This window comes from Salmo salar, chromosome ssa04 (genome assembly GCF_905237065.1).
Source record: "Salmo salar chromosome ssa04, Ssal_v3.1, whole genome shotgun sequence".
NCBI lineage: Eukaryota > Metazoa > Chordata > Actinopteri > Salmoniformes > Salmonidae > Salmo > Salmo salar.
The window spans coordinates 12,631,916-12,659,457 of NC_059445.1; the positions used below are offsets into that span (position 1 = coordinate 12,631,916).

At 45.7% G+C, this 27,542-nt stretch overlaps 1 protein-coding gene across 2 annotated transcripts in view; it reads left to right on the forward strand.

Annotated features, from left to right (window-relative positions):
- LOC106602318 (centlein) overlaps nt 1-27,542 on the forward strand; it is a 195,106-nt gene that overhangs the window by 161,932 nt on the left and 5,632 nt on the right. For both annotated transcript variants that reach the window (XM_045716502.1, XM_045716503.1), the window contains exons 22-26: nt 806-932; nt 1,373-1,510; nt 1,856-2,041; nt 7,744-7,941; nt 16,388-16,465. In XM_045716502.1, coding sequence (XP_045572458.1) covers nt 806-932; nt 1,373-1,510; nt 1,856-2,041; nt 7,744-7,941; nt 16,388-16,465 — 727 coding nt within the window. The remainder of the gene's footprint in view (nt 1-805; nt 933-1,372; nt 1,511-1,855; nt 2,042-7,743; nt 7,942-16,387; nt 16,466-27,542) is intronic.

Sequence of the window (27,542 nt, forward strand, 5' to 3'; positions counted from 1 at the left end):
GAATAAACAACACGCTAAGCCGTTTAACTGAAAGAGTCTCTTAAGATGAGGCTCTAAAGAGTTACGGGAATATTAAGCGTGTCGGGGAGAGGTTTGGAAATGTGAAGTGACACGTCGTACATTTTAGACACACACACAGCCAAGCCGTTTCAACAGCGGGCCCCCAGTGTCTCTCTATCTTAGTTACTGTCAGAATAGTCAACTAGTCAAGTAAACAAACTCTTTTGGAGATGATTCCCCTCTGGATCGTTATCTACAGAACCACGTCCCCCTCCCCAGTCGAATGGGTTTTCATGTGGCGAGGACAGTAGTGGAACATTTCATCAAGAACTGTCTCTTTTCATGCTATTTGGATGTGTTGAATTGCATCTATGTTAGTGTAGATCAGACTGTTACTGCAGTCTGGATGTTAGTGTGTCTCAGAAGATCTAGAAGGTCATTTGTCAGAAATGTTCCCCAACTGATGTTGCACAACATGCATAGACATTCCCCACTAGTCTAGGAATCAGGAATGTATGCAGTCTACAAATGGGATATTATACAGCCATTCCTATTTTCTGCAGCATCCCCTATCAGCATGGGATTGTCAATATATTTAGTTGTCATAATGAGATGTGATGGAAGGGGAGTGTGGGGACACGTTGTGTGTGTGTGTGTCTGGTTCTGCGTGTGTTTGCGTCTGCATCTTTGCGTGCGTGTTAATGACGTGTGTGTGTGTGTGTGTGTGTGTGTGTGTGTGTGTGTGTGTGTGTGTGTGTGTGTGTGTGTGTGTGTGTGTGTGTGTGTGTGTGTGTCTCATTCCCAGGGTGATCCACACAGAGAGAGACGTGCACATGAAGAGGCAGCTGGTGGAGGACGTGAAGACCAGGATGAAGTTCCTCCTGGAGACTGAGAAGACACACAGAGGACTGGTGGAGGAGCTGGAGAAGAAAGTAGGCCTCAGTTAACATCTCACACCACATGGTTTAATCACACGCAACAATGACTTAGCATAATCAGATGGCATAAAATGCATTTCACTGGCACGTTTACAGTCCCGCCAGACTTTATGGTTTTCCTGTAGTCACAACAACAGTTCAGATGTCACGTTTACAGTCCCGCCAGACTTTATGGTTTTCCTGTAGTCACAACAACATTTCAGATGGCACGTTTTCATCACATGACGTCATCTGCTGGCAAATTTAACAATGAATCGGTTATGCATGTACTATATGTCTTGAAAACACCACTAACCGACATATACACCTAGCCTTGATTTAATTTAGACAGTACTGTAGCATGGGCTAAAGAAAAACACATTCAAACATCTTTGTTATATTTAAGGTCATCTCAAGTTCTTCCTCCTCTCTCCCTCTGTGTGTGTGACGTCCAGGTGAAGACCTTGACAGAGGAGGCCACTAACAGGAAGGCCTTTACAGACTCTCTGAAGAGGAGGCTGAGCGTAGCCACTAAAGAGAAGAGTCAGTATGAGACGACCTGTCAGGATCTCAAGGAGGGCCTGGACAAGAAGGTAGCAGCACTATCAGTTCAGGCTCACCATTCTAGTAGTGTGTGTGACGTCCAGGTAGACAGCAGTGGTAATATTGCTGTTGCTTACACACAGGCTGGGATCGTTCTATTTTGACTTGGTAAAAAATAACAGCATTATACTATTTGATAAGGTGGATTTTATACAATTCTCCTTCCCATCGACAAGCTGGGAGAAGTACACTAACAGAGGTGGAGATTAACTCCACAACGACTTCTTATAGCGTCATTTCCAAACCCATTGTATTATGATATAATCTCCCTGGGTTGTCATGTATAGGAACAGCGTGAATGGAAATCTGATATCATTCTCTCTCCCTCCTTGTAGGAGCAGTGTGTGGAGGCCCTGCAGGCCCGTGTGAGAGCCAGTGAGCGGGCCCAGGCTGAGCTGGAGCAGACAGCCTCCCGTCAGATGGAGGGTCTGGCCCAGCAGAGCACCGTGGCCCTGGAGGCCCTGCACAGACGACTGGGCCTGGCCCACACACAGCTGGAGCAGCTACAAGCCTTCACTAAGGTACTGGACTGGGGACAGGGCACGGGTTAGAGGGCAGAGGTTAAATGTACTGGGGGCAGACACAGCACAGCACAGGGGTCGGTGGTCACCGTCAAAGACATGGAGATACCAGGGTCGTGTTCAGTCGGGCACACCACAGATTTAAAATAAAAATAACCAGCTCCCTCTGCGTTTCAGTCAGTTTTCTTCCGTTTGGTGCCTAATGAACATGACCCAGTTTGACAATCTCGGTCTGAGATTAGCCTAGTGCATCCTAATATAACCGTATTAGGGTTGTGATATGACAATCAGACGAGGGACTGCTAATTAGCCTTGCTGCCATGGCATGTTCTCTTCACACAAAGACCTAATAACCATTGTAATATGACGTCTCTTATTCTAGATTCATTAACATAATTGCCTCTGAATCAGTCTTTAATCCGACCATCAAATTGAGTCATGACATTGGGTGATGTGAGGGCTGAGTGCTTAGTCTGTGCTAGTGGAGGGCATAATGGGGGGTAAAGGCCCTGCCAGTGTGTGTCTGCCCAGTGGGATTGGAGGCCAGGTCTGGCCTGGTCCCAGTTCTAATCCAACTGCCTTTCTAGTGGTGTGTCTGCCAGGGCCTGATAAAGAACCTGTCAATCACACCGTCGCCGTGACGCCTGCCCATCAGCTCTGACTGCAGTGTTGAGGGGGAGGGGCTTGAGAGAGACTGCGATGGTATCCCCTCCCTCAGAACTAGTCCAGGAGACAACATGGATACCATTGTGGTCATCACCAGCTCTTTGTTCTCCCTCAAGACATTTGTTTCACTGGTCAAAATAAACTGAGCAAACTGTTGTCAGGAAGTTTTTAATAATAGGTTGCCCATCTTTCTCTCTCTCTCCCTCCCTACCTTCCTTTCCTGCCCTCTTCTCTACCCCCACTCCCTATTTTCTCCCCTAACAACATCATCCTGTATCCTATCTTTACCACTGAGCCCTTTCCTTCCTTGTTCCCAGAACACTAGGGCTGAGTTGTCTGAATGTCTGGGCCACTGTTGTTGAGCATTCACATCATTCAAATCATTCCCATCATTCTATGTTTCCTGATAAGAACAGGAGGCCTTTTGATAGGCTGACCTGCTATCCAGAGGAGATTTACTGCTGTCATGTATTGATCAGTCGAGGGCTTCTGGGGCCTTCTTCTGTTGTGTACTCGGTTTGGTTGGACCCCGGGCTCCTCTACACCTCTCTATCAGCCTCAGGCCATGTTCCACCTCTGTTGATGTGCTAAACACTAAACAGTGGCCCTGGACTGGCTGCCTACACTCACCGGCTTAGGCTCAGACACAAAGCTGGACACCAGATTTGGGTTCAAATACTATTTCAATTATTTCAAGTACTTTCACATACTTTAGAAGTAAGTATTCAGCAATGTTTGATTTGAAATTACAAGTAGTTGAATATTGGAATGTATTTGGAAATATACTTGGAAAGTATTGGTACTGAACACAGTTAAACAGAACAGTAATAGTCTATATCAGTATATATCTATGAAGGTGCCATGTTCACACTTGAGATGTCTGAATTCACTCAACCACATATTGTGGTCTACTGTCCTTTACAATCCCTGTCTGTGTGTTTTCAAATGGCCATTTTCTCAGTCAGTCCTTCCAGACAGTTGTTGTGAGAGTGTGGTCTTGTGAGAGTGATCTAAACGAATGGGGGTAGTTATTAGAGAAGGACAGTGTTTCCCTGCTCAGTTGATCTCCATCTCCATGTTGTAAGCCTCTGCTGTCTAAATTGGCCCTCTGGCTACGGTGATTGTGATACTAGGTTTGTCAGGGTAAGAGCTGTGTGCGACTGACTCGACCTGCACACACACACACACACACACACACAATAGTGTGATATACAATTGGTCTCACTTGCATATATACACACTTCTTCTCTCTCTCTTTCTCTCTTTCATTCTTTCTCTCTCCCAGGGCTCAAAATGAGTGATGAATTCACCCCTTAATCTCTTTCCGGATTATTCCACACATTCAGGGTTTGGGTCAATTGATTGTAACCCTTGACTAGCGACAGTAAATATCTATTAGGGCTGTAAATAAAATAATAGGATCTCTGGCAGTTTCTTAATGAGCTGTGTATTCCTCCAGGACACAGAAGAAGTCTCGGCACGCTTAAGGAGACCAAACCCAGTTTGCTCTATCAGGAAAATGAAGATAGCTGTGGTATATCAGACCATATACCACGGGTATGACAAAACATTTAATTTTTACTGCTCTAATTACGTTGGTAACCAGTTTATAATATCAATAATGCACCTCAGGGTTTGTGGTATATGGCCAATATAGCACGGCTAAGGGCTGTGTAAGAACAGCCCTTAGCCGTGGTACAGTTGAAGTCGGAAGTTTACATACACCTTAGCCAAATACATTTAAACTCAGTTTTTCACAATTCCTGACATTTAATCCTAGTTAAAATTCACTGTCTTAGGTCAGTTAGGATCTCCACTTTATTTTAAGAATGTGAAATGTCAGAATAATTGTAGAGAGAATGATTTATTTCAGCTTTTATTTCTTTCAGCACATTCCCAGTAGGTCAGAAGTTTACATACACTCAATTAGTATTTGGTAGCATTGCCTTTAAATTGTTTAACTTGGGTCCAACGTTTCAGGTAGCCTTCCACAAGCTTCCCAAAATAAGGTGGGTGAATTTTGGCCCATTCCTCCTGACAGAGCCGGTGTAACTGAATTAGGTTTGTAGGCCTCTTTGCTCGCACACACTTTTTTAGTTCTCCCCACAAATATTCTATAGGATTGAGGTCAGGGCTTTGTGATGGCCACTCCAATACCTTGACTTTGCTGTCCTTAAGCCATTTTGCCACAACTTTGGAAGTATGCTTGGGGTCATTGTCCATTTGCGACCAAGCTTTAACTTCCTGACTGATGTCTTGAGATGTTGCTTCAATATATCCACATAATTTTCTTTCCTCATGATGCCATCTATTTTGTGAAGTGCACCAGTCCCTCCTGCAGCAAAGCACCCCCACAACATGATGCTGCCACCCCCGTGCTTCACGGTTGGGATGGTGTTCTTCGGCTTGCAAGCCTCCCCCTTTTGCCTCCAAACTTAACGATGGTCATTATGGCCAAACAGTTCTATTTTTGTTTAATCAGACCAGAGGACATTTCTCCAAAAAGTATGATCTTTGTCCCCATGTGCAGTTGCAAACCGCAGTCTGGCATTTATATGCCGGTTTTGGAGCAGTGGCTTCTTCCTTGCTGAGCGGCCTTTAAGGTTATGTTGATATAGGACTCGTTTTACTGTGGATATAGATACTTTTGTATCTGTTTCCTCCAGCATCTTCACAAGGTCCTTTGCTGTTGTTCTGGGATTGATTTGCACTTCTCGCACCAAAGTACTTTCATCTCTAGGAGACAGAACTCGTCTCCTTCCTGAGCGGTATGATAGCTGCGTGGTCCCATGGTGTTTATACTTGCGTACGATTGTTTGTACAGATGAACGTGGTACCTTCAGGCGTTTGGAAATTGCTCCCAAGGATGAACCTGACTTGTGGAGGTCTACAATGTTTTTTCTGAGGTCTTGGCTGATTTCTTTAGATTTTCCCATGATGTCAAGCAAAGAGGCACTGAGTTTGAAGGTAGGCCTTGAAATACATCCACAGGTACACCTCTAATTGACTCAAATTATGTCAATTAGCCTATCAGAAGCTTCTAAAGCCATGACATAATTTTCTGGAATTTTCAACTTAGTGTATGTAAACTTCTGACCCACTGGAATTGTGATACAGTGAATTAGAAGTCAAATAATCTGTCTGTAAACAATTGTTGGAAAAATTACTTGTGTCATGCACAAAGTAGATGTCCTAACCGACTTGCCAAAACTATAGTTTGTTAAACAATAAATCTGTGGAGTCGTTGAAAAACGAGTTTTAATGACTCCAACTTCTGACTTCAACTGTATATTGGCCATTTAACACACCACCTCGTGGCCATATACCACACCACCTCGTGGCCATATACCACACCACCTCGTGGCCATATACCACACCACCTCGTGGCCATATACCACACCACCTCGTGGCCATATACCACACCACCTCGTGGCCATATACCACACCACCTCGTGGCCATATACCACACCACCTCGTGGCCATATACCACACCCCCTCGTGCCTTATTGCCTAATAATATATTGATTCGGGGTAGAATAGACACCTCAGCTTAAGTATAAATACTTTATAGAATGTACAGAGAAACCCTACAGAATATCCTAGTCTGTTTAGTCATATTATTTTGGTTTTTAGAATCAGCTCATTTGTGTTTTTGTCTGAGATTCATGCATTTATATTTGATTTAATTTACTAATAGTCCATCTAATACCATACCTCGGCTCCGTCCACGATCTGTCTGTCAACGATAACTCTCCCCACCAACTCTCAGAGCTCTCCCTTATGAAATCTAGCAAAGCCTCAGCAAAGTACTTCTGATCTGCCCGTATGAAATAAACTAAAGCAATGGAGATGTCTACTGTATGTCTGTTTATGATTAGCCTGGGTTATGTACACTGTGTGTGTGTGTGTGTGTGTGTGTGTGTGTGTGTGTGTGTGTGTGTGTGTGTGTGTGTGTGTGTGTGTGTGTGTGTGTGTGTGTGTGTGTGTGTGTGTGTGTGTACGTCTGTTTCTGTATGTGTGCAGTTTTCCTTGTGTGTGTGCTTGAGAAGCAGTCTCATGCTACCTAGCCCATCTCTCGGCTGACCGTCCATTCCAAGGTCAGCTTTTCAGGCGAGCTTACAGGGGAATGATACAGAAGATTATTGCATCGATCAATAAGCTCAAAATGAAGCAAAGGGGAGTTTTGGGTTATTGACTTTCTCATGTACAGTGGCAGCTTTGACATTTAATTGTCTCGCTCTCTTTGTATTTAGAGCCAACTGCCATTTAGTGGATTCAGGCCTCTGAGGTGCCTGAAGACCAATGAGGTTTCACACACACACACACACACACACACACACACACACACACACACACACACACACACACACACACACACACACTCTCTCGGGCACCATTTTAAATGCACCTCATTGCTCAATTATTTACACTGTTATGCCGTTGTATTGGCTTGTTGTATGGTGAGCCCATTCAAAAGCAAATAAATAAAAGGTAGCATCTTTCCCATGCGTGATTCGGTCCGCGTCAATTCTGAGGAGATTTGTCAGAGAAAAAAACCTATTGTTAATATCCAAGATGTGTAGATACCCTCGGTGTCCGTCATCACTGCGCCATTCAATTGGTCGGATAACTCGGAAACCCTCTCAGGTACTAAACTTCTATATTGCTGCTGACGCCCTCGGCTCCTGTCTTGATAGGTTTCATTTATTCATCATTTATACAGGTGTAGGGTCTTAATTTGATCACCCTGTTGCAGGAGAACTTTCCAACAATGCAGGAAATGTTGAACTTGTGGTCTATTTAAAGTTTAAAAAGGCTTCTGAAGTCTGTAATTTCCACTTTTCCCTTACAAAAAAATGTATAAACCCCGACAAAAATGTCCATGAGTTATAATACACATAATAATTCACATTTTCTGTTGCTGCAGGACTTTTTTTCCCTGCGGTAGAAAACTGGCTGAAATTTAGATCCTACATCTGTATCCGTCTCTCGCATTCTCTAGTTTCATCACCCTTTCTTTATTTTCTTCCTCTCAGGCTCTGGCAAGCGAAACTCTCCGCGAGGTGCAGGACGCCAAATCGCAGCTGAGGAAGAACAGGAAGAGGGCAGAGAAGAAGAAGTCAGTAGGGGCCGGAGGGCTGTCCAAGCAGTCCATGGTCAAGGCCCAGTCCATTGCTGCATCCATCCTCAACATGACCGAGATGGACCTGGCAGAAATGCTGGACACCGATGAGGTACAGGTTCATGAATCCATAAAATAATCACTGCAGGATGGTCGTAATATCTGACCCAGTATCAGCTGTTAAGAGACATCTTCTACCACCTTCACAATGACCCAGTGGGAACAGATACATGTATAGGTTACCATCACTGATAGGAAAACATGGAAAGACAGTTGACTTGTATTGAAGTCCCAGTTCAGTCAGAGGAATCTAACTGGCACTTGGCCTCTGTGGCGGTTCAGTCTCATGTAACAGAGTGCTATGGTAAATGTAGCTATATGACCTTTCTAGTCGTTGACTGGATAAGTATGGGTGAGTAGGCATACATGGACACTTAGGGAGGTGCATTCGGAAAGTATTCAGACCCCTTGACCTTTTCCACATTTTGTTATATTACAGTCTTATTCTAAAATGGATGAAATAAAACATTTTCCTCATCACTCTACACATAATATCCCATAATGACAAAGCGAAAACAGGTTTTCATTTACATAAGTATTCAGACCCTCAAGATTTAGCTCAGGTGCATCCTGTTTCCATTGATCATCCTTAAGATGTTTCTACAACTTGATTGGAGTCCACCTGTGGTAAATTCATTAGATTGGACATGATTGGGAAAAGCACACGACTGTCTATGTAAGGTCCCACAGTTGACAGTGCATGTCAGAGCAAAAACCAAGCCATGAGGTCGATGGAATTGTCCGTAGAGCTCCAAGACAGGATTGTGTCGAGGCACAGATCTGGGGAAGTGTACCCCAAAATTTCAGCAGCATTGAAGGTCCCCAAGAACACAATGGCCTCCATCATTCCTAAATGGAAGAAGTTTGGAGCTACCAAGACTCTTCATAGAGCTGGCCGCCCGTCCAAACTGAGCAATTAGCGGAGAAGGGCCTTGGCCAGGGAGGTGACCAAGAACCCGATGGTCACTCTGACAGACCTCCAGAGTTCCTCTGTGGAGATGGGAAAACCTTCCAAAAGGACAACCATCTCTGCAGCACTCCACCAATCAGGCCTTTATGGTAGAGTGGCCAGACGGAAGCTACTCCTCAGTAAAAGACACATGACAGCCCGCTTGGAGTTTGTCAAAAGGCACCTAAAGACTCGCAGACCATGAGAATCAAGATTCTCTGGTCTGATGAAATCAAGATTGAACTCTTTGGCCTGAATGCCAAGCATCACGTCTGGAGGAAACCTGGCACCATCCCTACGGTGAAGCATTATGGTGGCAGCATCATGCTGTGGGGATGTTTTTCCGTGGCAGGGACTGGGAGACTAGTCGGGATCGAGGGACAGATGAACGGAGCAAAGTACAAAGAGATCCTTGTTGAAAACCTGCTCCAGAGCGCTCAGGACCTCAGACGGGGGCGAAAGTTCACCTTTTAACAGGACAACCCTAAGCACACAGCCAAGACAATGCAGGAGTGGCTTCGGGACAAGTCTCTGAATGTCCTTGAGCTGTCCAGCCAGAGCCCGGACATGAACCCGATCGAACATCTCTGGAGAGACCTGAAACTAGCTGTGAAGCGACGCTCCCTGTCCAACCTGACAGAACTTGAGAGGATTTGCAGAGAAGAATGCGTGAAACTTGCCAAATACAGGTGTGCCAACCTTGTAGCGTCATACCCAAGAAGACTCAAGGCTGTAATCGCTGCCAAAGGTGCTTCAACAAAGTACTGAGCAAAGGGTCTGAATACTTATGTAAATGTGATATTTTTTATATTTAATACATTTGCAAACATTTCTGAAAATCTATTTTTGCTTTGTCGTTATAGGGTATTGTGTGTAGATTGATGAGGGGGAGAAAAAAATAATTTAATCAATTTTAGAATAAGGCTGTAACATAACGTGGTGGTCTAGTGTGTTTGGGATTTATCAGTGTTTCCCCTAGGATTTTTTGTAGCAGCGGTGGCAGAGTTAGGGGGTGGGGGGCTTGTTCTTTCTGGAGTCTTCCTGGGGCATACATCTGATATACATCTACGTTATATATACAGTATATTGAAATTGTTTTGCATTGGCGTCCACGATCCCCTAAATGCATATACAGTGAGGGAAAAAAGTATTTGATCCCCTGCTGATTTTGTATGTTTGCCCACTGACAAAGAAATTATCAGTCTTTAATTTTAATGGTAGGTTTATTTGAACAGCGAGAGACAGAATAACAACAAAAAAATCCAGAAAACGCATGTCAAAAATTTTATAAATTGATTTGCATTTTAATGAGGGAAATAAGTATTTGACCCCTCTGTAAAACATGACTTAGTACTTCTTGGCAAAACCCTTGTTGTCAATCACAGAGGTCAGACGTTTCTTGTAGTTGGCCACCAGGTTTGCACACATCTCAGGAGGGATTTTGTCCCACTCCTCTTTGCAGATCTTCTCCAAGTCATTAAGGTTTCGAGGCTGACGTTTGGCAACTCGAACCTTCAGCTCCCGCCACAGATTTTCTATGGACCTTAATGTGCTTCTTCTTGAGCCACTTCTTTGTTGCCCTGGCCGTGTGTTTTGGGTCATTGTCATGCTGGAATACCCATCCACGACCCATTTTCAATGCCCTGGCTGAGGGAAGGAGGTTCTCACCGAAGATTTGACGGTACATGGCCCCGTCCATCGTCCCTTTGATGCAGTGAAGTTTCCACCTCCATGTTTGACGGTGGGGATGGTGTTCTTGGGGTCATAGGCAGCATTCCTCCTCCACCAAACACGGCGAGTTTAGTTGATGCCAAAGAGCTCCATTTTGGTCTCATCTGACCACAACACTTTCACCCAGTTGTCCTCTGAATCATTCAGATGTTCATTGGCAAACTTCAGACGGGCATGTATATGTGCTTTCTTGAGCAGGGGGACCTTGCGGGTGCTGCAGGATTTCAGTCCTTCACGGCGTAGTGTGTTACCAATTGTTTTCTTGGTAACTATGGTCCCAGCTGCCTTGAGATCATTGACAAGATCCTCCCGTGTAGTTCTGGGCTGATTCCTCGCCTATCTCATGATCATTGCAACTCCACGAGGTGAGATCTTGCATGGAGCCCCAGGCCGAGGGAGATTGACAGTTCTTTTGTGTTTCTTCCATTTGCGAATAATCGCACCAACTGTTGTCACCTTCTCACCAAGCTGCTTGGCGATGGTCTTGTAGCCCATTCCATCCTTGTGTAGGTCTACAATCTTGTCCCTGACATCCTTGGAGAGCTCTTTGGTCTTGGCCATGGTGGAGAGTTTGGAATCTGATTGATTGATTGCTTCTGTGGACAGGTGTCTATTATACAGGTAACAAACTGAGATTAGGAGCACTCCCTTTAAGAGTGTGCTCCTAATCTCAGCTCGTTACCTGTATAAAAGACACCTGGGAGCCAGAAATCTTTTTGATTGAGAGGGGGTCAAATACTTATTTCCCTCATTAAAATGCAAATAAATTTATAACATTTTTGACGTGTTTTTCTGGATTTTTTTGTTGTTATTCTGTCTCTCACTGTTCAAATAAATCTACCATTAAAATTATAGACTGATAATTTTTTTGTCAGTGGGCAAACGTACAAAATCAGCAGGGGATCAAATACTTTTTTCCCTCACTGTAGGGGAAACACTAGCTTTATGTATAGGAAGACAATCCTAGAAAACATGGCTACGTACATTACAGAATGGAACCAGGCTAGGATACAACTATCTCTTATTCAAGAGAAGAAAAAAACGCCGCAATATTGAAAATCTCACACTCTTACTCAATATTAAGTTATTTGGCTCACGGCTTTTCTTGTTTAAGAAGGACCCTTTTTTTCATGACAACAAGCTTTAACTACAGTACGTCCTCACTTCCTCCCCATAGATCACTCCTTCTCTCGCTCTTCTCCCATGTCGTTAATTAACCGACACAGCGTTACAATCAACTTCCTGTCTTCATCACAGGATGAGAGAGTGTATGCCAGCCAGGAATCAGGCACCACCTACCCTGGAATGACAGGGCCTAGATACGTTTGAAGAAATGTTCCAACTTATCAGAGCTTAATGACCGTGAAGTGTGTGTGAGGTGAGCGTTGCTCCGGGTGTGTGTTAATGGCGGCTAATGGCATTCCGCCCGGTCAACGCCGTGTGTGTGTCTGTTGGTGTTAATTGCTCGTCCGTGGATCACGGCGCTGTCGGGTGCTCAGGGACCCACTGGAGAACGGGTAAGTGGTCTGTCACAGGAAGGGTGTGTGTTTGTGGTTATGTGTGTGTGGGTGTTTGGAGCGGAGAGGAGCCAGTCACGGTGTGTTGCTAATTGAAAATCCCCCAGGAACCATGGAAGGACAAGGGGGAAACAGTAATTGTGTGTCTGTGTAGATCTACATGCAACTGGAAGTTACCAGGAAACCAGACGTGTTTTAATCTGTCCAGGCTGAAATTCACCTACTGCTTACTTAGTAACAGAGTGTTTTCCACCAGGTATTTTACTGTGTCAAATGTTGATGTTGAGATGTTTGTTTCTGCAACTGAAAGATTCAGACAGAGTTGAATAGGGGCAGCAGTGTGGTTCTCTGTCTGAGAGGAGGAGTTGTTCTGCTATACTGTACCTTTTATTTATTTTCCGCTGTTACTGAGGGTGGTTGTGGGAAAAGCCCTTTGTGTTGCCACGGCCGTCCACACACAAATCAAATCAAATGTTATTTGTCACATGCTCCGAATACAACAGGTGTAGACTTTACAGTGAAATACTTACTAACCAACAATGCAGTTAAAACATTTTTTTAAAGACTATTAAAAAATACGAAATCATTATTTATTTATTTGTAACTATAAACAAATAATACATAAAATAGACAACATATAAAATAACAAAAAAAATTGGGACAAATTAAAAAGACTCGCACACTCTTTGCCTCAGCATACTCTTTCCCTCAGCATACTCTCTCCCTGCCACTCCAGGAGGACAAACAGTAATAGAGTGGCAGTAGCGGTCAGCTCCTTCTCCTTTGGCAGCAGCAGCTTGTTGTGGACTTAATGATGTGTCTGTAATAAGGACATAATTGCCAGGCCAGTTTGTTTTCCAACAGGGCCCCTAATGAGAGACGAAGGGTCAGTGTATTGTTATGCATCCTCTGAGGGGCCACACACATACAGACACACACACCCTTCTCACCTCCGTGGGAGGCACAGAAGGCAGGGGTGATGAGGAGCCCACCACCAAGCAAGCCCACACCTCACCTCGCTCTCATTCTATCGCTCTCTCTCATTCTATCGCTCTCTCTCATTCTATCGCTCTCATTCTCTCTGCCTGTCTCACTACCTATCTCTGCCTCTACCTAGTCCCCTTTCCCTCCCTCCCTCCCTCCCTCCCTCCCTCCCTCCCTCCCTCCCTCCCTCCCTCCCTCCCTCCCTCCCTCTCCAGTCACACTAATGAGGGTCTCTGAAGACATGGAAATTAGCTGTGCGCTATCGCTACCACCAGGCCCCACCATCACCAACCATCTAGGGGAGCCAGGGAGGCCCACCATCCCCATCCGTCTAGGGGAGCCAGGGAGGCCCACCATCCCCATCCGTCTAGGGGAGCCAGGGAGGCCCACCATCCCCATCCGTCTAGGGGAGCCAGGGAGGCCCACCATCCCCATCCGTCGAGGGGAGCCAGGGAGGCCCACCATCCCCATCCGTCTAGGGGAGCCAGGGAGGCCCACCATCCCCATCCGTCTAGGGGAGCCAGGGAGGCCCACCATCCCCATCCGTCTAGGGGAGCCAGGGAGGCCCACCATCCCCATCCGTCGAGGGGAGCCAGGGAGGCCCACCATCCCCATCCGTCGAAGGGAGCCAGGGAGGCCCACCATCCCCATCCGTCTAGGGGAGCCAGGGAGGCCCACCATCCCCATCAGTCTAGGGCAGGTATTCCCAAACTAGGGTACGCGCAATGTCGTCGGGGGTACTCTCGACTGAGTAGCCTCGTTTCACTGCCAAAAATAAAATGAAACCATCTAGTGTTCAGCGAAATAACAACACAATGTCAAATACAAGTAGCCTAGTCAAATAATTAACATCCAATCACATTAACCGTTACTCTCTCGCGGGAAACCTTCACTCTTGCGCAGACATTTAGAAACAAAACATGACAATTTGAAAAATAAGCCACGGGACTCTTTTGAGCGAGAATAAAAACAACTTTCGAGTAGTAAGACATGTATAAAAGCAACAGATACCATTAATAAGAAGGGGCTAGATATATCTTATATGGTGAGCTACTGAGTGGCTAGGGCAGGCAGGCCCCATACTATTGTGGAGGACTTAATTCTTCCTGCTGCTGCGGATATGGCTGGGACAATGCTGGGGGAAAAGGTAAAAAAAACTATACAGACAATGCCTTCATCAAACAACACTGTTTCACGACGCAGCAGTGACATGGCAGGAGATGTTTTGAAACAATTACTGCTTCGCATACAAGCCAGTGAATTCTAGGCGTTACAGCTGGATGAGTCAACAGACGTTGTGGGCCTGGCACAGCTCCTGGTATGTGTCCGTTACGTTTATGGGGGGTAAATTAAGACATCCTCTTCTGGAAACCAGGACAACATGAGAGGATATTTTTAAAGTACTGGACAGCTTGGTGACATCAAATGGACTTTGGTGGTCAAGATGTGTTGGTATCTGTACTGATGACGCAAAAGCCATGACCGGGAGACATAGTGCAGTGGTAACACGCGTGCAAGCAGTTTTACAACATACAATTGCTCGTCTCCCCCCGAAAGTCTTCCCTGGCCCACAATCCCCATCCATCTAGAGGATAGGAGAGCCAGGGAGGCCCACCATCCCCATCCATCTAGAGGATAGGAGAGCCAGGGAGGCCCACCGTCCCCATCCATCTAGAGTATAGGAGAGCCAGGGAGGCCCACCATCCCCATCCATCTAGAGGATAAGAGAGCCAGGGAGGCCCACCATCCCCATCCATCTAGAGTATAGGAGAGCCAGGGAGGCCCACCATCCCCATCCATCTAGAGGATAAGAGAGCCAGGGAGGCCCACCATCCCCATCCATCTAGAGTATAGGAGAGCCAGGGAGGCCCACCATCCCCATCCATCTAGAGTATAGGAGAGCCAGGGAGGCCCACCATCCCCATCCATCTAGAGGATAGGAGAGCCAGGGAGGCCCACCATCCCCATCCATCTAGAGTATAGGAGAGCCAGGGAGGCCCACCATCCCCATCTGTCTAGAGGATAGGAGAGCCAGAGAGGCCCACCATCCCCATCTGTCTAAGGGATAGGAGAGCCAGGGAGGCCCACCATCCCCATCTGTCTAGAGGATAGGAGAGCCAGGGAGGCCCACCATCCCCATCTGTCTAGAGGATAGGAGAGCCAGGGAGGCCCACCATCCCCATCTGTCTAGAGGATAGGAGAGCCAGGGAGGCCCACCATCCCCATCTGTCTAGAGGATAGGAGAGCCAGGGAGGCCCACCATCCCCATCTGTCTAAGGGATAGGAGAGCCAGGGAGGCCCACCATCCCCATCTGTCTAGAGGATAGGAGAGCCAGGGAGGCCCACCATCCCCATCTGTCTAAGGGATAGGAGAGCCAGGGAGGCCCACCATCCCCATCTGTCTAGAGGATAGGAGAGCCAGGGAGGCCCACCATCCCCATCTGTCTAGAGGATAGGAGAGCCAGGGAGGCCCACCATCCCCATCTGTCTAGGGGATAGGAGAGCCAGGGAGGCCCACCATCCCCATCTGTCTAGGGGATAGGAGAGCCAGGGAGGCCCACCATCCCCATCTGTCTAGGGGATAGGAGAGCCAGGGAGGACCTTCGGGGGGGATACGAGTGCAATTGGTGCCTCATCCCCACACACCTTATCCTCCTTTCACCGACCCCTCCCCCCTCTACCTCTTTGAGAGACAGCACCTGAGGTTAAAAGCCTTGCAGGGTTCTGTTAACTGGGACAAGGTGTATATACATAGGGAACTGGCACTGGTGTATGTATGCATACTAGAGGGTTCATTAGCAGTAACAAGGTTGCACTATCTGCACGCTGCTGATGGTGTCTCTTTAATAAAGACTGACCCTGAGTGGCGCAGCGGTCTAAGGCATCGCAGTGCTGAGGCGCCACTACAGCTTGGGGTCACCCATTAGGCGGTGCACAATTGTCCCAGGGCTGTTTGGGTTAGGAGAGGGTTTGGCAAGGGGCTTTTCTTGGCTCATCACACTCTAGTGACTCCTTCTTTTCTCTTATTTTTCATGAAAGCTTCATTTTCTGACCTCACCTCAGCCTTTATTTTTGTATCTGCGTTGAAGTGAAATTGCCTTAATTTATAGATTTTCTGGTTGTACAGAGAAGAGTCGCCCTGTGAGGCTTAGTTGGTAGAGCATGGCCAAATGGTTGTGGGTTTGATTCCCGCTGGGACCACCCATACTTCAATTGTATGCAGGCATGACTGTAAGTTGCTTTGGATAAAAGCCTCTACTAAATAACATATATTATTATTTGTTCATCTTTGGTGGTTGTTGTGTGTGTCTCTGCAGGAGGAGGATGATGTGGCAGCAGACAGCAGGAGAGACCAGGAGTGGCTGGACCAGGTCATGAAGATCCTCCAACAAGAGGTCTGGTTTAAAGTCTGGTAGTGTTTTTAGTATTATCCACAGTAGTTATGATCAGTAGTGGAGGGTAAACGCACCTTTTTTGGGTATGAAGCGTGTTACTTTACTCACCCCGAACGGCGATCAGAGTTTACCCACCAGTTTGATTTACCACCACATCACTGGTAGTGATAGTGCAGCCATTGTGGTCTCACATAGAGATGAACCAACTAATGTTTGTCTAAATCAAGAATGAACTAGTTACTATAGAGAGAAGAAAACACTGAGGATAGCAGAGTGTGAGTTGTGTACGAACACTTGTCTGTGTGTATGTGCTGTCAGCTCTGTGTGATCCGGTTCAGATTGAGTGTGTGTGGCCGTGTCCATGTCAATTCGCGCTGCAGGCACTCATGCGTCGCCTCCTCACCACGACACACACCGGCTCTTCCTCTGACCTTTTCACCTCCCCTCACAGACACACACTGGCTCCACTCAATCCATGTTTTTCCCCTCTAGCCGGACAGTTATCAGGCCCCCACTCCACCACTGTCCTCCTGCATGCCTCCCCTTCCTTTCTCTCTCGCTCTCTCATTGTCTCTCTCGCACTCTTGCTTTCTTTCACACTCTCTCTCTCTCCCCCCATCTCTTTATCCCCCCCGTCTTTTTCTCACTCTCGCTCTCTGGCTCAGACCCCAAGGCAGCTTGTTAGTGGGGAACTAAATATTGATTTGGCGTTGCTGTCGATGCCGGGAGAATGAGCGAGCGTCCACCAGAGACGGTCCACCGGCAGGCTGCTATCGACGTTTTCCGCGGGCAGAGGAGAGAGAGGGGGAGGAGAGGGTGATGACAAAGCTGAGACTAGCCCCCGGGTCCCGGAGGGGGCCACAGACACTGCCATGGTGACCCCCCCCCCCCCTCTCTCTATCTCTTTTTTTTTCTATTCTATCTCACGCCAGACTTTTATATCCATCCCCTTTCAAGTCTTTTTTTCTCTCTCTCTCTCTCTCTCTCTCTCTCTCTCTCTCTCTCTCTCTCGCTGGCTTAATAAACTCACAGTAACTCTAGAGGGACAAGGCTTTCTCTCTCACAAACACGCACACACACACACACATCAAGGGGAGTTTGTTGGCAGGTGAGATTTTACACCAGTAGTAGAAAAAGGAAGCCGACTGTGACTGTGCTTAGTTGTGCTAGTGGTGTGTACTGTACTCTACGGCATATGTCTCTGTTTCTGTGTGTCTCTGTGTGTCTGGCTGTGTCTCTGTGGCTGTGTCTCTGTGGCTGAGTCTCTGTGGGCTGAGTCTCTGTGGGCTGAGTCTCTGTGGGCTGAGTCTCTGTGGGCTGAGTCTCTGTGGGCTGAGTCTCTGTGGGCTGAGTCTCTGTGGGCTGAGTCTCTGTGGGCTGAGTCTCTGTGGCTGTGTCTCTGTGCCTCTGTCTATGTGTCTGTGTTTCTGTCTTTGTTTCTGTGTCTATATATATGTCTCTGTGTCCCTGTGTCTCTGTGTTTCTGTCTCTATTTCTGTGTCTGTGCCTGTGTGTCTTTGTTTCTGTGACTCTGGGTCTCTGGCTCTGTGTTTTTGTCTCTATCTCTGTGTCTGTACCTGTGTGTCTTTGTCTCTGTCTCTCTGTGTGACTGCAGGTGAATGTCATTTTTGTAAGGTGGAGACAGACAGTGGAGACCACAGGCAGTTGTTCCTTGTCAGTGTGCATCCTATCTTCACACACTGACACGTTGTCTTTAGAGAACTAAGAAGACATACTAGATACAGTTGAAGTGGGAAGTTTACATACATTTAGGTTGGAGTCATTAAAACTATTTTTTCAACCACTCCACAAATTTATTGTTAACAAACTATAGTTTTGGCAAGTAGGTTAGGATATCTACTTTGCGCATGACACAAGTAATTTTTCCAACAATTGTTTACAGACGGATTATTTCACTTCTAATTCACTGTATCACAATTCCAGTGGGTCAGAAGTTTACATACACCAAGTTGACTGTGCCTTTAAACAGCTTGGAAAATTCCAGAAAATGTCATGGCTTTAGAAGCTTATGATAGGCTAATTGACATCAATTGAGTCAATTAGAGGTGTACCTGTGGATGTATTTCAAAGCCGACCTTCAAACTCAGTGCCTCTTTGCTTGACATCATGTGAAAATCTAAAGAAATCAGCCAAATTGTAGACCTCCACAAGTCTGGTTCATCCTTGGGAGCAATTTCTAAATGCCTGAAGGTACCACGTTCATCTGTACAAACAATAGTACGCAAGTATAAACACCATGGGACCACGCAGCTATCATACCGCTCAGGAAGGAGACACGTTCTGTCTCCTAGAGATGAAAGTACTTTGGTGCGAAAAGTGCAAATCAATCCCAGAACAACAGCAAAGGACCTTGTGAAGATGCTGAAGGAAAACAGGTACAAAAGTATCTACATCCACAGTAAAACGAGTCCTATATCGACATAACCTAAAAGGCCGCTCAGCAAGGAAGAAGCCACTGCTCCAAAACCGCCATAAAAAAGCCAGACTACGGTTTGCAACTGCACATGGGGACAAAGATCGTACTTTTTGGAGAAATGTCCTCTGGTCTGATTAAACAAAAATAGAACTGTTTGGCCTTAATAACCATTGTTATGTTTAGAGGAAAAGGGGGAGGCTTGCAAGTCGAAGAACCCCATCCCAACCGTGAAGCACGGGGGTGGCAGCATCATGTTGTGGAGGTGCTTTGCTGCATGAGGGACTGGTGCACTTCACAAAATAGATGGCATCATGAGGAGAGAAAATTATGTGGATATATTGAAGCAACATCTCAAGACATCAGTCAGGAAGTTAAAGCTTGGTCACAAATGGGTCTTCCAAATGGACAATGACCCCAAGCATACTTCCAAAGTTGTGACAACAAAGTCAAGGCCATCACAAAGCCCTGACCTCATCCTATAGAAAATGTGTGGGCAGAACTGAAAAAGCGTGTGCGAGCAAGGAGGCACAGGACTCAGTTACACCTGCTCTGTCAGGAGGAATGGGCCAAAATTCTCCCAACTTATTGTGGGAAGCTTGTGGAAGGCTACCTGAAAGGCAATGCTACCAAATACTAATTGAGTGTATGTAAACGTCTGACCCACTGGGAATGTGATGAAAGAAATTAAAGCTGAAATAAATCATTCTCTCTAGTATTATTCTGACATTTCACATTCTTAAAATAAAGTGGTGATCCTAACTGACCTAAGACAGGGATTAAATGTCAGGAATTGTGAAAAACTGAGTTTAAATGTATTTGGCTAAGGTGTATGTAAACTTCCGATTTAACTGTACATCAATAGAAATGACAATATTCTAGAAAGCAGGCAGCACTAGTCTCCACAGTACAACTGTTCTGTCTTCCTGTCATCCATTTGAGTTGCTCAGTGAGCAGGAGAATGTGAAACAGTGAACACTATGGCCTGTCTGTCACCTTGCTGCCTGTGGCAGTCGCACTAATAACAAGGCTTCCTTAACAGGGATATGATCTGCCCTGTTCATCTACACTGCCCTGTCACCGCAGTTAAAAAGGAGAAGAGACAGAAATAGACAGAGAGAGAGAAAGAGGGTAGGAGAGAGAGATCCATGTCCTTAGCTGGCTGGCTGGCTGTCACTTGGTGGTTGGGTGTGTCTGTATCTCTGTGCGTGCGTGCGTGTCTGTGTGTGTGTGTCCTGACTCCTTCTGCAGCAGCCCAGTCCTGTCACTGTCAGGCCCTAATGGAGCTGCCTGTGGGACAGCACTTTATTATCTCAGTGGCACTGTCAATAGCAGAACCATCAGTCACTGGGCTGTCCGTCTGTCTGCTGTGTCTGGCTCTGGGCCACAGCCACCACCACCCACCGCCCCGCCAGGCTCACTGTCACTGTCAACACCACACCAGCCAGCCACACGTCAACATAACAAGGACAGAGGGGGAGGCCCTGACACAGTGGCTAGTTTAGTGTGTGTGTGTGTGTGTGACAGAGAGTGAGGAATTGATTTAAGAGGTGTGTGTGTGTGTGTGTGTGTGTGTTTTGAGTGTGGAACTATTGTATTTTCAGTGTTGGTGTGATAGATGTAATGTGTATGGGTGATGGTGTTTGAACACTGTAAATACTTTAATAAGACCTCTCTACTGGTAGTGTGTTCATGTGAATACTTTAATAAGACCCCTCTACTGGTAGTGTGTTCACGTGAATACTTTAATAAGACCTCTCAACTGGTAGTGTGTTCATGTGAATACTTTAATAAGACCACTCTCTACTGGTAGTGTGTTCATGTGAATACTTTAATAAGACCGCTCTCTACTGGTAGTGTGTTCATGTGAATACTTTAATAAGACCACTTTCTACTGGTAGTGTGTTCATGTGAATACTTTAATAAGACCACTTTCTACTGGTAGCTACAGTACAAGCACACTTAGTTATTTCTAGGAAAAGTGTTCTGGTTATCTGCACAATGCTAGATCTTTATTATCTTGTCACCCCTCACTACTGCCCTACAGTCGTGGCCAAAAGTATTGAGAATGACACAAATATGAATTTCCACAAAGTTTGCTGCTTCAGTGTCTTTAGATATTTTTGTCAGACGTTACTATGGAATACTGAAGTATAATTACAAGCATTTCATAAGTGTCAAAGGCTTTTATTGACAATTACATGAAGTTGATGCAAAGAGTCAATATTTGCAGTGTTGACCCTTCTTTTTCAAGACCTCTGCAATCCGCCCTGGCATGCTGTCAATTAACTTCTGGGACACATCCTGACTGATGGCGCCCCATTCTTGCATAATCAATGCTTGGAGTTTGTCAGAATTTGTGGGGTTTTGTTTGTCCACCCGCCTCTTGAGTATTGACCACAAGTTCTCAATGGGATTAAGGTCTGAGGAGTTTCCTGGCCATGGACCCAAAATATCGATGTTTTGTTCCCCGAGCCACTTAGTTTTCATTTTTGCCTTATGGCAAGGTGCTCCATCATGCTGGAAAAGGCATTGTTTGTCACCAAACTGTTCCTGGATGGTTGGGAGAAGTTGCTCTCGGAGGATGTGTTGGTACCATTCTTTATTCATGGCTGTGTTCTTAGGCAAAATTGTGAGTGAGCCCACTCCCTTGGCTGAGAAGCAACCCCACACATGAATGGTCTCAGGATGCTTTACTGTTGGCATGACACGGGACTGATGGTAGCGCTCACCTTGTCTTCTCCGGACAAGCTTTTTTCCGGATGCCCCAAACAATCGGAAAGGGGATTCATCTGTGAAAATGACTTTACCCCAGTCCTCAGCAGTCCAATCCCTGTAACTTTTGCAGAATATCAGTCTGTCCCTGATGTTTTTCCTGGAGAGAAGTGGCTTCTTTGCTGGTCCTTCTTGACACCAGGCCATCCTCCAAAAGTCTTTGCCTCACTGTGCGTGCAGATGCACTCACACCTGCCTGCTGCCATTCCTGAGCTAGCTCTGTACTATTGGTGCCCCGATCCCGCAGCTGAATCAACTTTAGGAGACGGTCCTGGCTCTTGCTGCACTTTCTTGGGCGCCCTGAAGCCTTCTTCACAACAATTGAACCGCTCTCCTTGAAGTTCTTGATGATCCGATAAATGGTTGATTTAGGTGCAATCTTACTGGCAGCAATATCCTTGCCTGTGAAGCCCTTTTTGTGCAAAGCAATGATGATGGCACGTGTTTCCTTGCAGGTAACCATGGTTTACAGAGGAAGAACAATGATTCCAAGCACCACCCTCCTTTTGAAGCTTCCAGTCTGTTATTTGAACTCAATCAGCATGACAGAGTGATCTCCAGCCTTGTCCTTGTCAACACTCACACCTGTGTCAACGAGAGAATCACTGACATCATGTCAGCTGGTCCTTTTGTGGCAGGGCTGAAATGCAGTGGAAATGTTTTGGGGGATTCAGTTCATTTGCATGGCAAAGAGGGACTTTGCAATTAATTGCAATTCATCTGATCACTCTTCATAACATTCTGGGGTATATGCAAATTGCCATCATACAAACTGAGGCAGCAGAAAATTAATATTTGTGTCATTCTCAATACTTTTGGCCACAACGGTACATGTCTTCTCACAGACAAATAAAACATTGCATCTCATTTCCTCCTCTCTCCCTCTCTTTTTCTTTGCCGTTCTCTTTCTCTCCCCCTCTTTCCCCCTCTCTTTCTCTCCCCCTCTTTCCCCCTCTCTCTTTCCCCCTCTCTCACTCCCTTTCCTTCTCTCTCCCGCTCTCTCTCTCTCTCTCTCTCTCTCACTCCTCTGCTCTCCACCCGGGGGCTTTTAATGGAATAAAGCCCAATATGTCTCAGTAGAACACCATCTTAGGCTCCTACTGTATACACACACACCTACCCAGCTCCACTGGTGTTCCCCTCCTCTCATAATAATTTACTAGCCAGGGGGCCCCGGACCCACACCAGCCACTACACCCCACCATGAATAACACAGCACTAAGATGTAGTGTCTGAAGACGTGCCCTGTGCCACAGGGTGTCTAGCCAATCACCAGCCCAGGGAGAATGGGGTTGAAATGGCCCAGGCCCATATTGATTTAATTGCCTTGGTTTATTTGTGGCATCCTAATTATTGACTGGAGCTGAGTTTAATGGGCCTGGCTTTATGAACACGGGGAAATGACTGCATATATGGTCTTCTGCCTCCCAAATAGCACCCTATCCTCTATTTAGTGCTCTACGTTTGGCCACTGCCCTATTGAAAATAGGGAATAGGGTGTGATTTGGGACACGTCTATGGCCTTCAATCTGCAGTTTGTTTGGCCCATAATGAACTGCTCTCCGTCCATCCCTAGATCCTCTTTCACACTCATTTTAAAGCTACATTCTGGGATTTGAAAAACAACAAAACAGAAGCCTTGTTGAATTGAAATGACCATTGAACAGAGTCCCAGATCACAGACTGTAGCTTTAACCTTCTACTCAACCCTCCTGACAGGCCCCCCCCAAAAAAAACATTTGAAAAGTTGTCGGCGCACTGCCCTTTACGATCGCCGATTGGGAGGACGCTCAAGTTTTACTAGAGGGTGGCGGAAGCTGGTGTGATATTGAGCGGTAATATTTACCCTTCAGTACCCTCGGGGGAGGAGTTTGGTTGCTATAGGCACTGCACTGTGTCAACCCAGGGTCCATTAAGAGAAGATTAACTTTATATCTTTACTGTAGTGTACTCTACATATCTGGGCCTGTATTTCAATCAAGACCCCTTAGACAACACTACTTTAACTGAGACTCAGCGATATGACGTTGCCACGAGCAGCACCACAGATATGCAGATGAGCGTGATGCAAGACTTTGCTCTCACGCAGTGTATCTGAGCATTTTATTTTTTATTTAACCTTTATTTAACCAGGCAAGTCAGTTAAGAACAAATTCTTTTTTACAATGACAGCCTAGGATGGGTTTACAACCTTGTTCAGGGGCAGAACGACAGATTTTTTACCTTGTCAGGTCGGGATTCGATCTAGCAACCTTTCGGTTACGAGTCCAAAGCTCTAACCACTAGGCTACCTGCCGCATTTGCATGGGGGCGCTACACATTGCTACAACGTGATAGCTACGGGACCAAAACCGCTGAGAAGTTTAGCCTCGCATTTCAACGCTCCTAGTTGTTGCGGAATTCGACCCGATATTCCTGTTTACTTAGTCCATGGCTGAGTCTACCTGTAAACATTGTTGTTTGTTGAGGCTGTCAAGTGACCCAGACTGGTGTCCTGTACAGGGGGTGTACTTGTACATCAAGCTGCCTCATGCTACAGAAACAGCAGATAGACCCGTGTCCTGTACAGGGGGTGTACTTGTACATCAAGCTGCCTCACGCTACAGAAACAGGAGATAGCCTAGTGTCCTGTACAGGGGGTGTACTTGTACATCAAGCTGCCTCATGCTACAGAAACAGCAGATAGACTAGTGTCCTGTACAGGGGGTGTACTTGTACATCAAGCTGCCTCGTGCTACAGAAACAGCAGATAGACTCGTGTCCTGTACAGGGGGTGTACTTGTACATCAAGCTGCCTCATGCTACAGAAACAGCAGATAGCCTAGTGTCCTGTACAGGGGGTGTACTTGTACATCAAGCTGCCTCGCGCTACAGAAACAGCAGATAGCCTAGTGTCCTGTACAGGGGGTGTACTTGTACATCAAGCTGCCTCATGCTACAGAAACAGCAGATAGACTAGTGTCCTGTACAGGGGGTGTACTTGTACATCAAGCTGCCTCCCGCTACAGAAACAGGAGATAGACTAGTGTCCTGTACAGGGGTGTGTACTTGTACATCAAGCTGCCTCATGCTACAGAAACAGCAGTCAGGCTCCTGCTCCTGTGAACAGGTCCAGCTCACACAAGCCAAGGCATGTGCAAGGCTACTTACTTACATACTCAACCGAAACCATTGTAACTTTTGAGTCAAGCACCGCCATGCCCAAATAACAATATTACCAACTTCTCAAACGTGTTTGTTTGTTGTCAATGCTGGCATAGTGATGGCGGATAGCATCTGCAATTATTCTGCAGTTGGTAATTATTATGCAGTAATGACAAGGAACAGCGATGCGCTCCAGCTAGTGTTGTTCCTTCAGAAAGAAGTGACTCTAATTAAGCCTTGTTTAATGATTGGGCTAATTTAATCAGCAGTGACTGTGTTGTGTGAAGGGGGGGGATTCTCAGACTTTGTACTGTAAATGTGCCAAGGCAGAGATTGTGGGGACAAGGGGCCCTCGGGGAGGTGGGCGACTGGGTTTGTGTGACGAGTAGAGACCAAAGTAGACTATAACCTTCCTCTCTGTGTTTACTGTGATCACAAGCTACATAGTTTATTCAGACAAAGACGCTGTACACTAATAGTTTGGTTTAAGTTGGCCAGTCAAGATTATTCTGGAACTGCATTCATTCATTCTTTTCCTCAGTGCTCTACACTGGCCGACTTTGTTGAAGTAGGCACACAAAAAAGGATTGATGCTGAAAGTGGACATTCCAAAGTGAGATAGCATATAGCTTGGCAGTTGGACAGGGCTTGGGCCTCATTGAGTAATGTTATCCTGTTATGATGGCTCATTGGATGATGTTATCCTGTTATGATGGCTCATTGGATGATGTTATCCTGTTATGATGGCTCATTGGATGATGTTATCCTGTTATGATGGCTCATTGGATGATGTTATCCTGTTATGATGGCTCATTGGATGATGTTATCCTGTTATGATGGCTCATTGGATGATGTTAGCCTGTTATGATGGCTCATTAGGTGATGTTATCCTGTTATGATGGCTCATTGGATGATGTTAGCCTGTTATGATGGCTCATTGGATGATGTTATCCTGTTGTGATGGCTCATTGGATGATGTTAGCCTGTTATGATGGCTCATTAGGTGATGTTATCCTGTTATGATGGCTCATTGGATGATGTTAGCCTGTTATGATGGCTCATTGGATGATGTTATCCTGTTATGATGGCTCATTGGATGATGTTAGCCTGTTATGATGGCTCATTGGATGATGTTAGCCTGTTATGATGGCTCATTGGATGATGTTATCCTGTTATGATGGCTCATTGGATGATGTTATCCTGTTATGATGGCTCATTGGATGATGTTAGCCTGTTATGATGGCTCATTGGATGATGTTAGCCTGTTATGATGGCTCATTGGATGATGTTATCCTGTTATGATGGCTCATTGGATGATGTTAGCCTGTTATGATGGCTCATTGGATGATGTTAGCCTGTTATGATGGCTCATTAGATGATGTTATCCTGTTATGATGGCTCATTGGATAATGTTGGCCTGTTATGATGGCTCATTGGATGATGTTAGCCTGTTATGATGGCTCATTGGATGATGTTAGCCTGTTATGATGGCTCATTGGATGATGTTAGCCTGTTATGATGGCTCATTAGATGATGTTATCCTGTTATGATGGCTCATTGGATAATGTTAGTCTGTTATGATGGCTCATTGGATAATGTTAGCCTGTTATGATGGCTCATTGGATAATGTTAGCCTGTTATGATGGCTCATTGGATAATGTTAGCCTGTTATGATGGCTCATTGGATAATGTTAGCCTGTTATGATGGCTCATTGGATAATGTTAGCCTGTTATGGTGGCTCGTTGGATAATGTTAGCCTGTCATGATGGCTCATTGGATAATGTTAGCCTGTTATGATGGCTCGTTGGATAATGTTAGCCTGTTATGATGGCTCGTTGGATAATGTTAGCCTGTCATGATGGCTCGTTGGATAATATTAGCCTGTCATGATGGCTCATAATAATGGCTGGAACGAGCAAATGGAATGGCATCTGTTTGATGTTGTTGACACCTTTCCACCTATTCTGTTCCAGCCATTACCACGTGCCCATCCTCCCCAATTAAGTTGCCACCAACCTCCTGTGGTTAGCCTGTTATAATGGCTCATTGAGTAATGTTAGCCTGTTATGATGGCTCGTTGAGTAATGTTAGCCTGTTATGATGGCTCGTTGAGTAATGTTAGCCTGTTATAATGGCTCGTTGAGTAATGTTAGCCTGTTATGATGGCTCGTTGAGTAATGTTAGCCTGTTATAATGGCTCATTGAGTAATGTTAGCCTGTTATAATGGCTCGTTGAGTAATGTTAGCCTGTTATGATGGCTCGTTGAGTAATGTTAGCCTGTTATGATGGCTCGTTGAGTAATGTTAGCCTGTTCTGATGGCTTGTTGAGTAATGTTAGCCTGTTATAATGGCTCATTGAGTAATGTTAGCCTGTTATAATGGCTCGTTGAGTAATGTTAGCCTGTTATGATGGCTCGTTGAGTAATGTTAGCCTGTTATGATGACTCGTTGAGTAATGTTAGCCTGTTATGAGGGCTGTGAAACAGCACCATAATAGTCAAGTCATCATGATTTGTGATAGGATTACACACTTCAGTATACTGTAGAGTATGGTATGTTTCTGCCAACAGGTATAAAAGGGTTTCAGCAGCGTTGCAGCATCCTTTTGTGTGGATATAACCTTAATGTATTTATACCTGAATTGTGTCTGTGATGATCACCTCATTTCCACTCCTTAATGAGTGAAAAACAAAGGCCTGCCGTAGCGTTGCTGAAGCGTTTA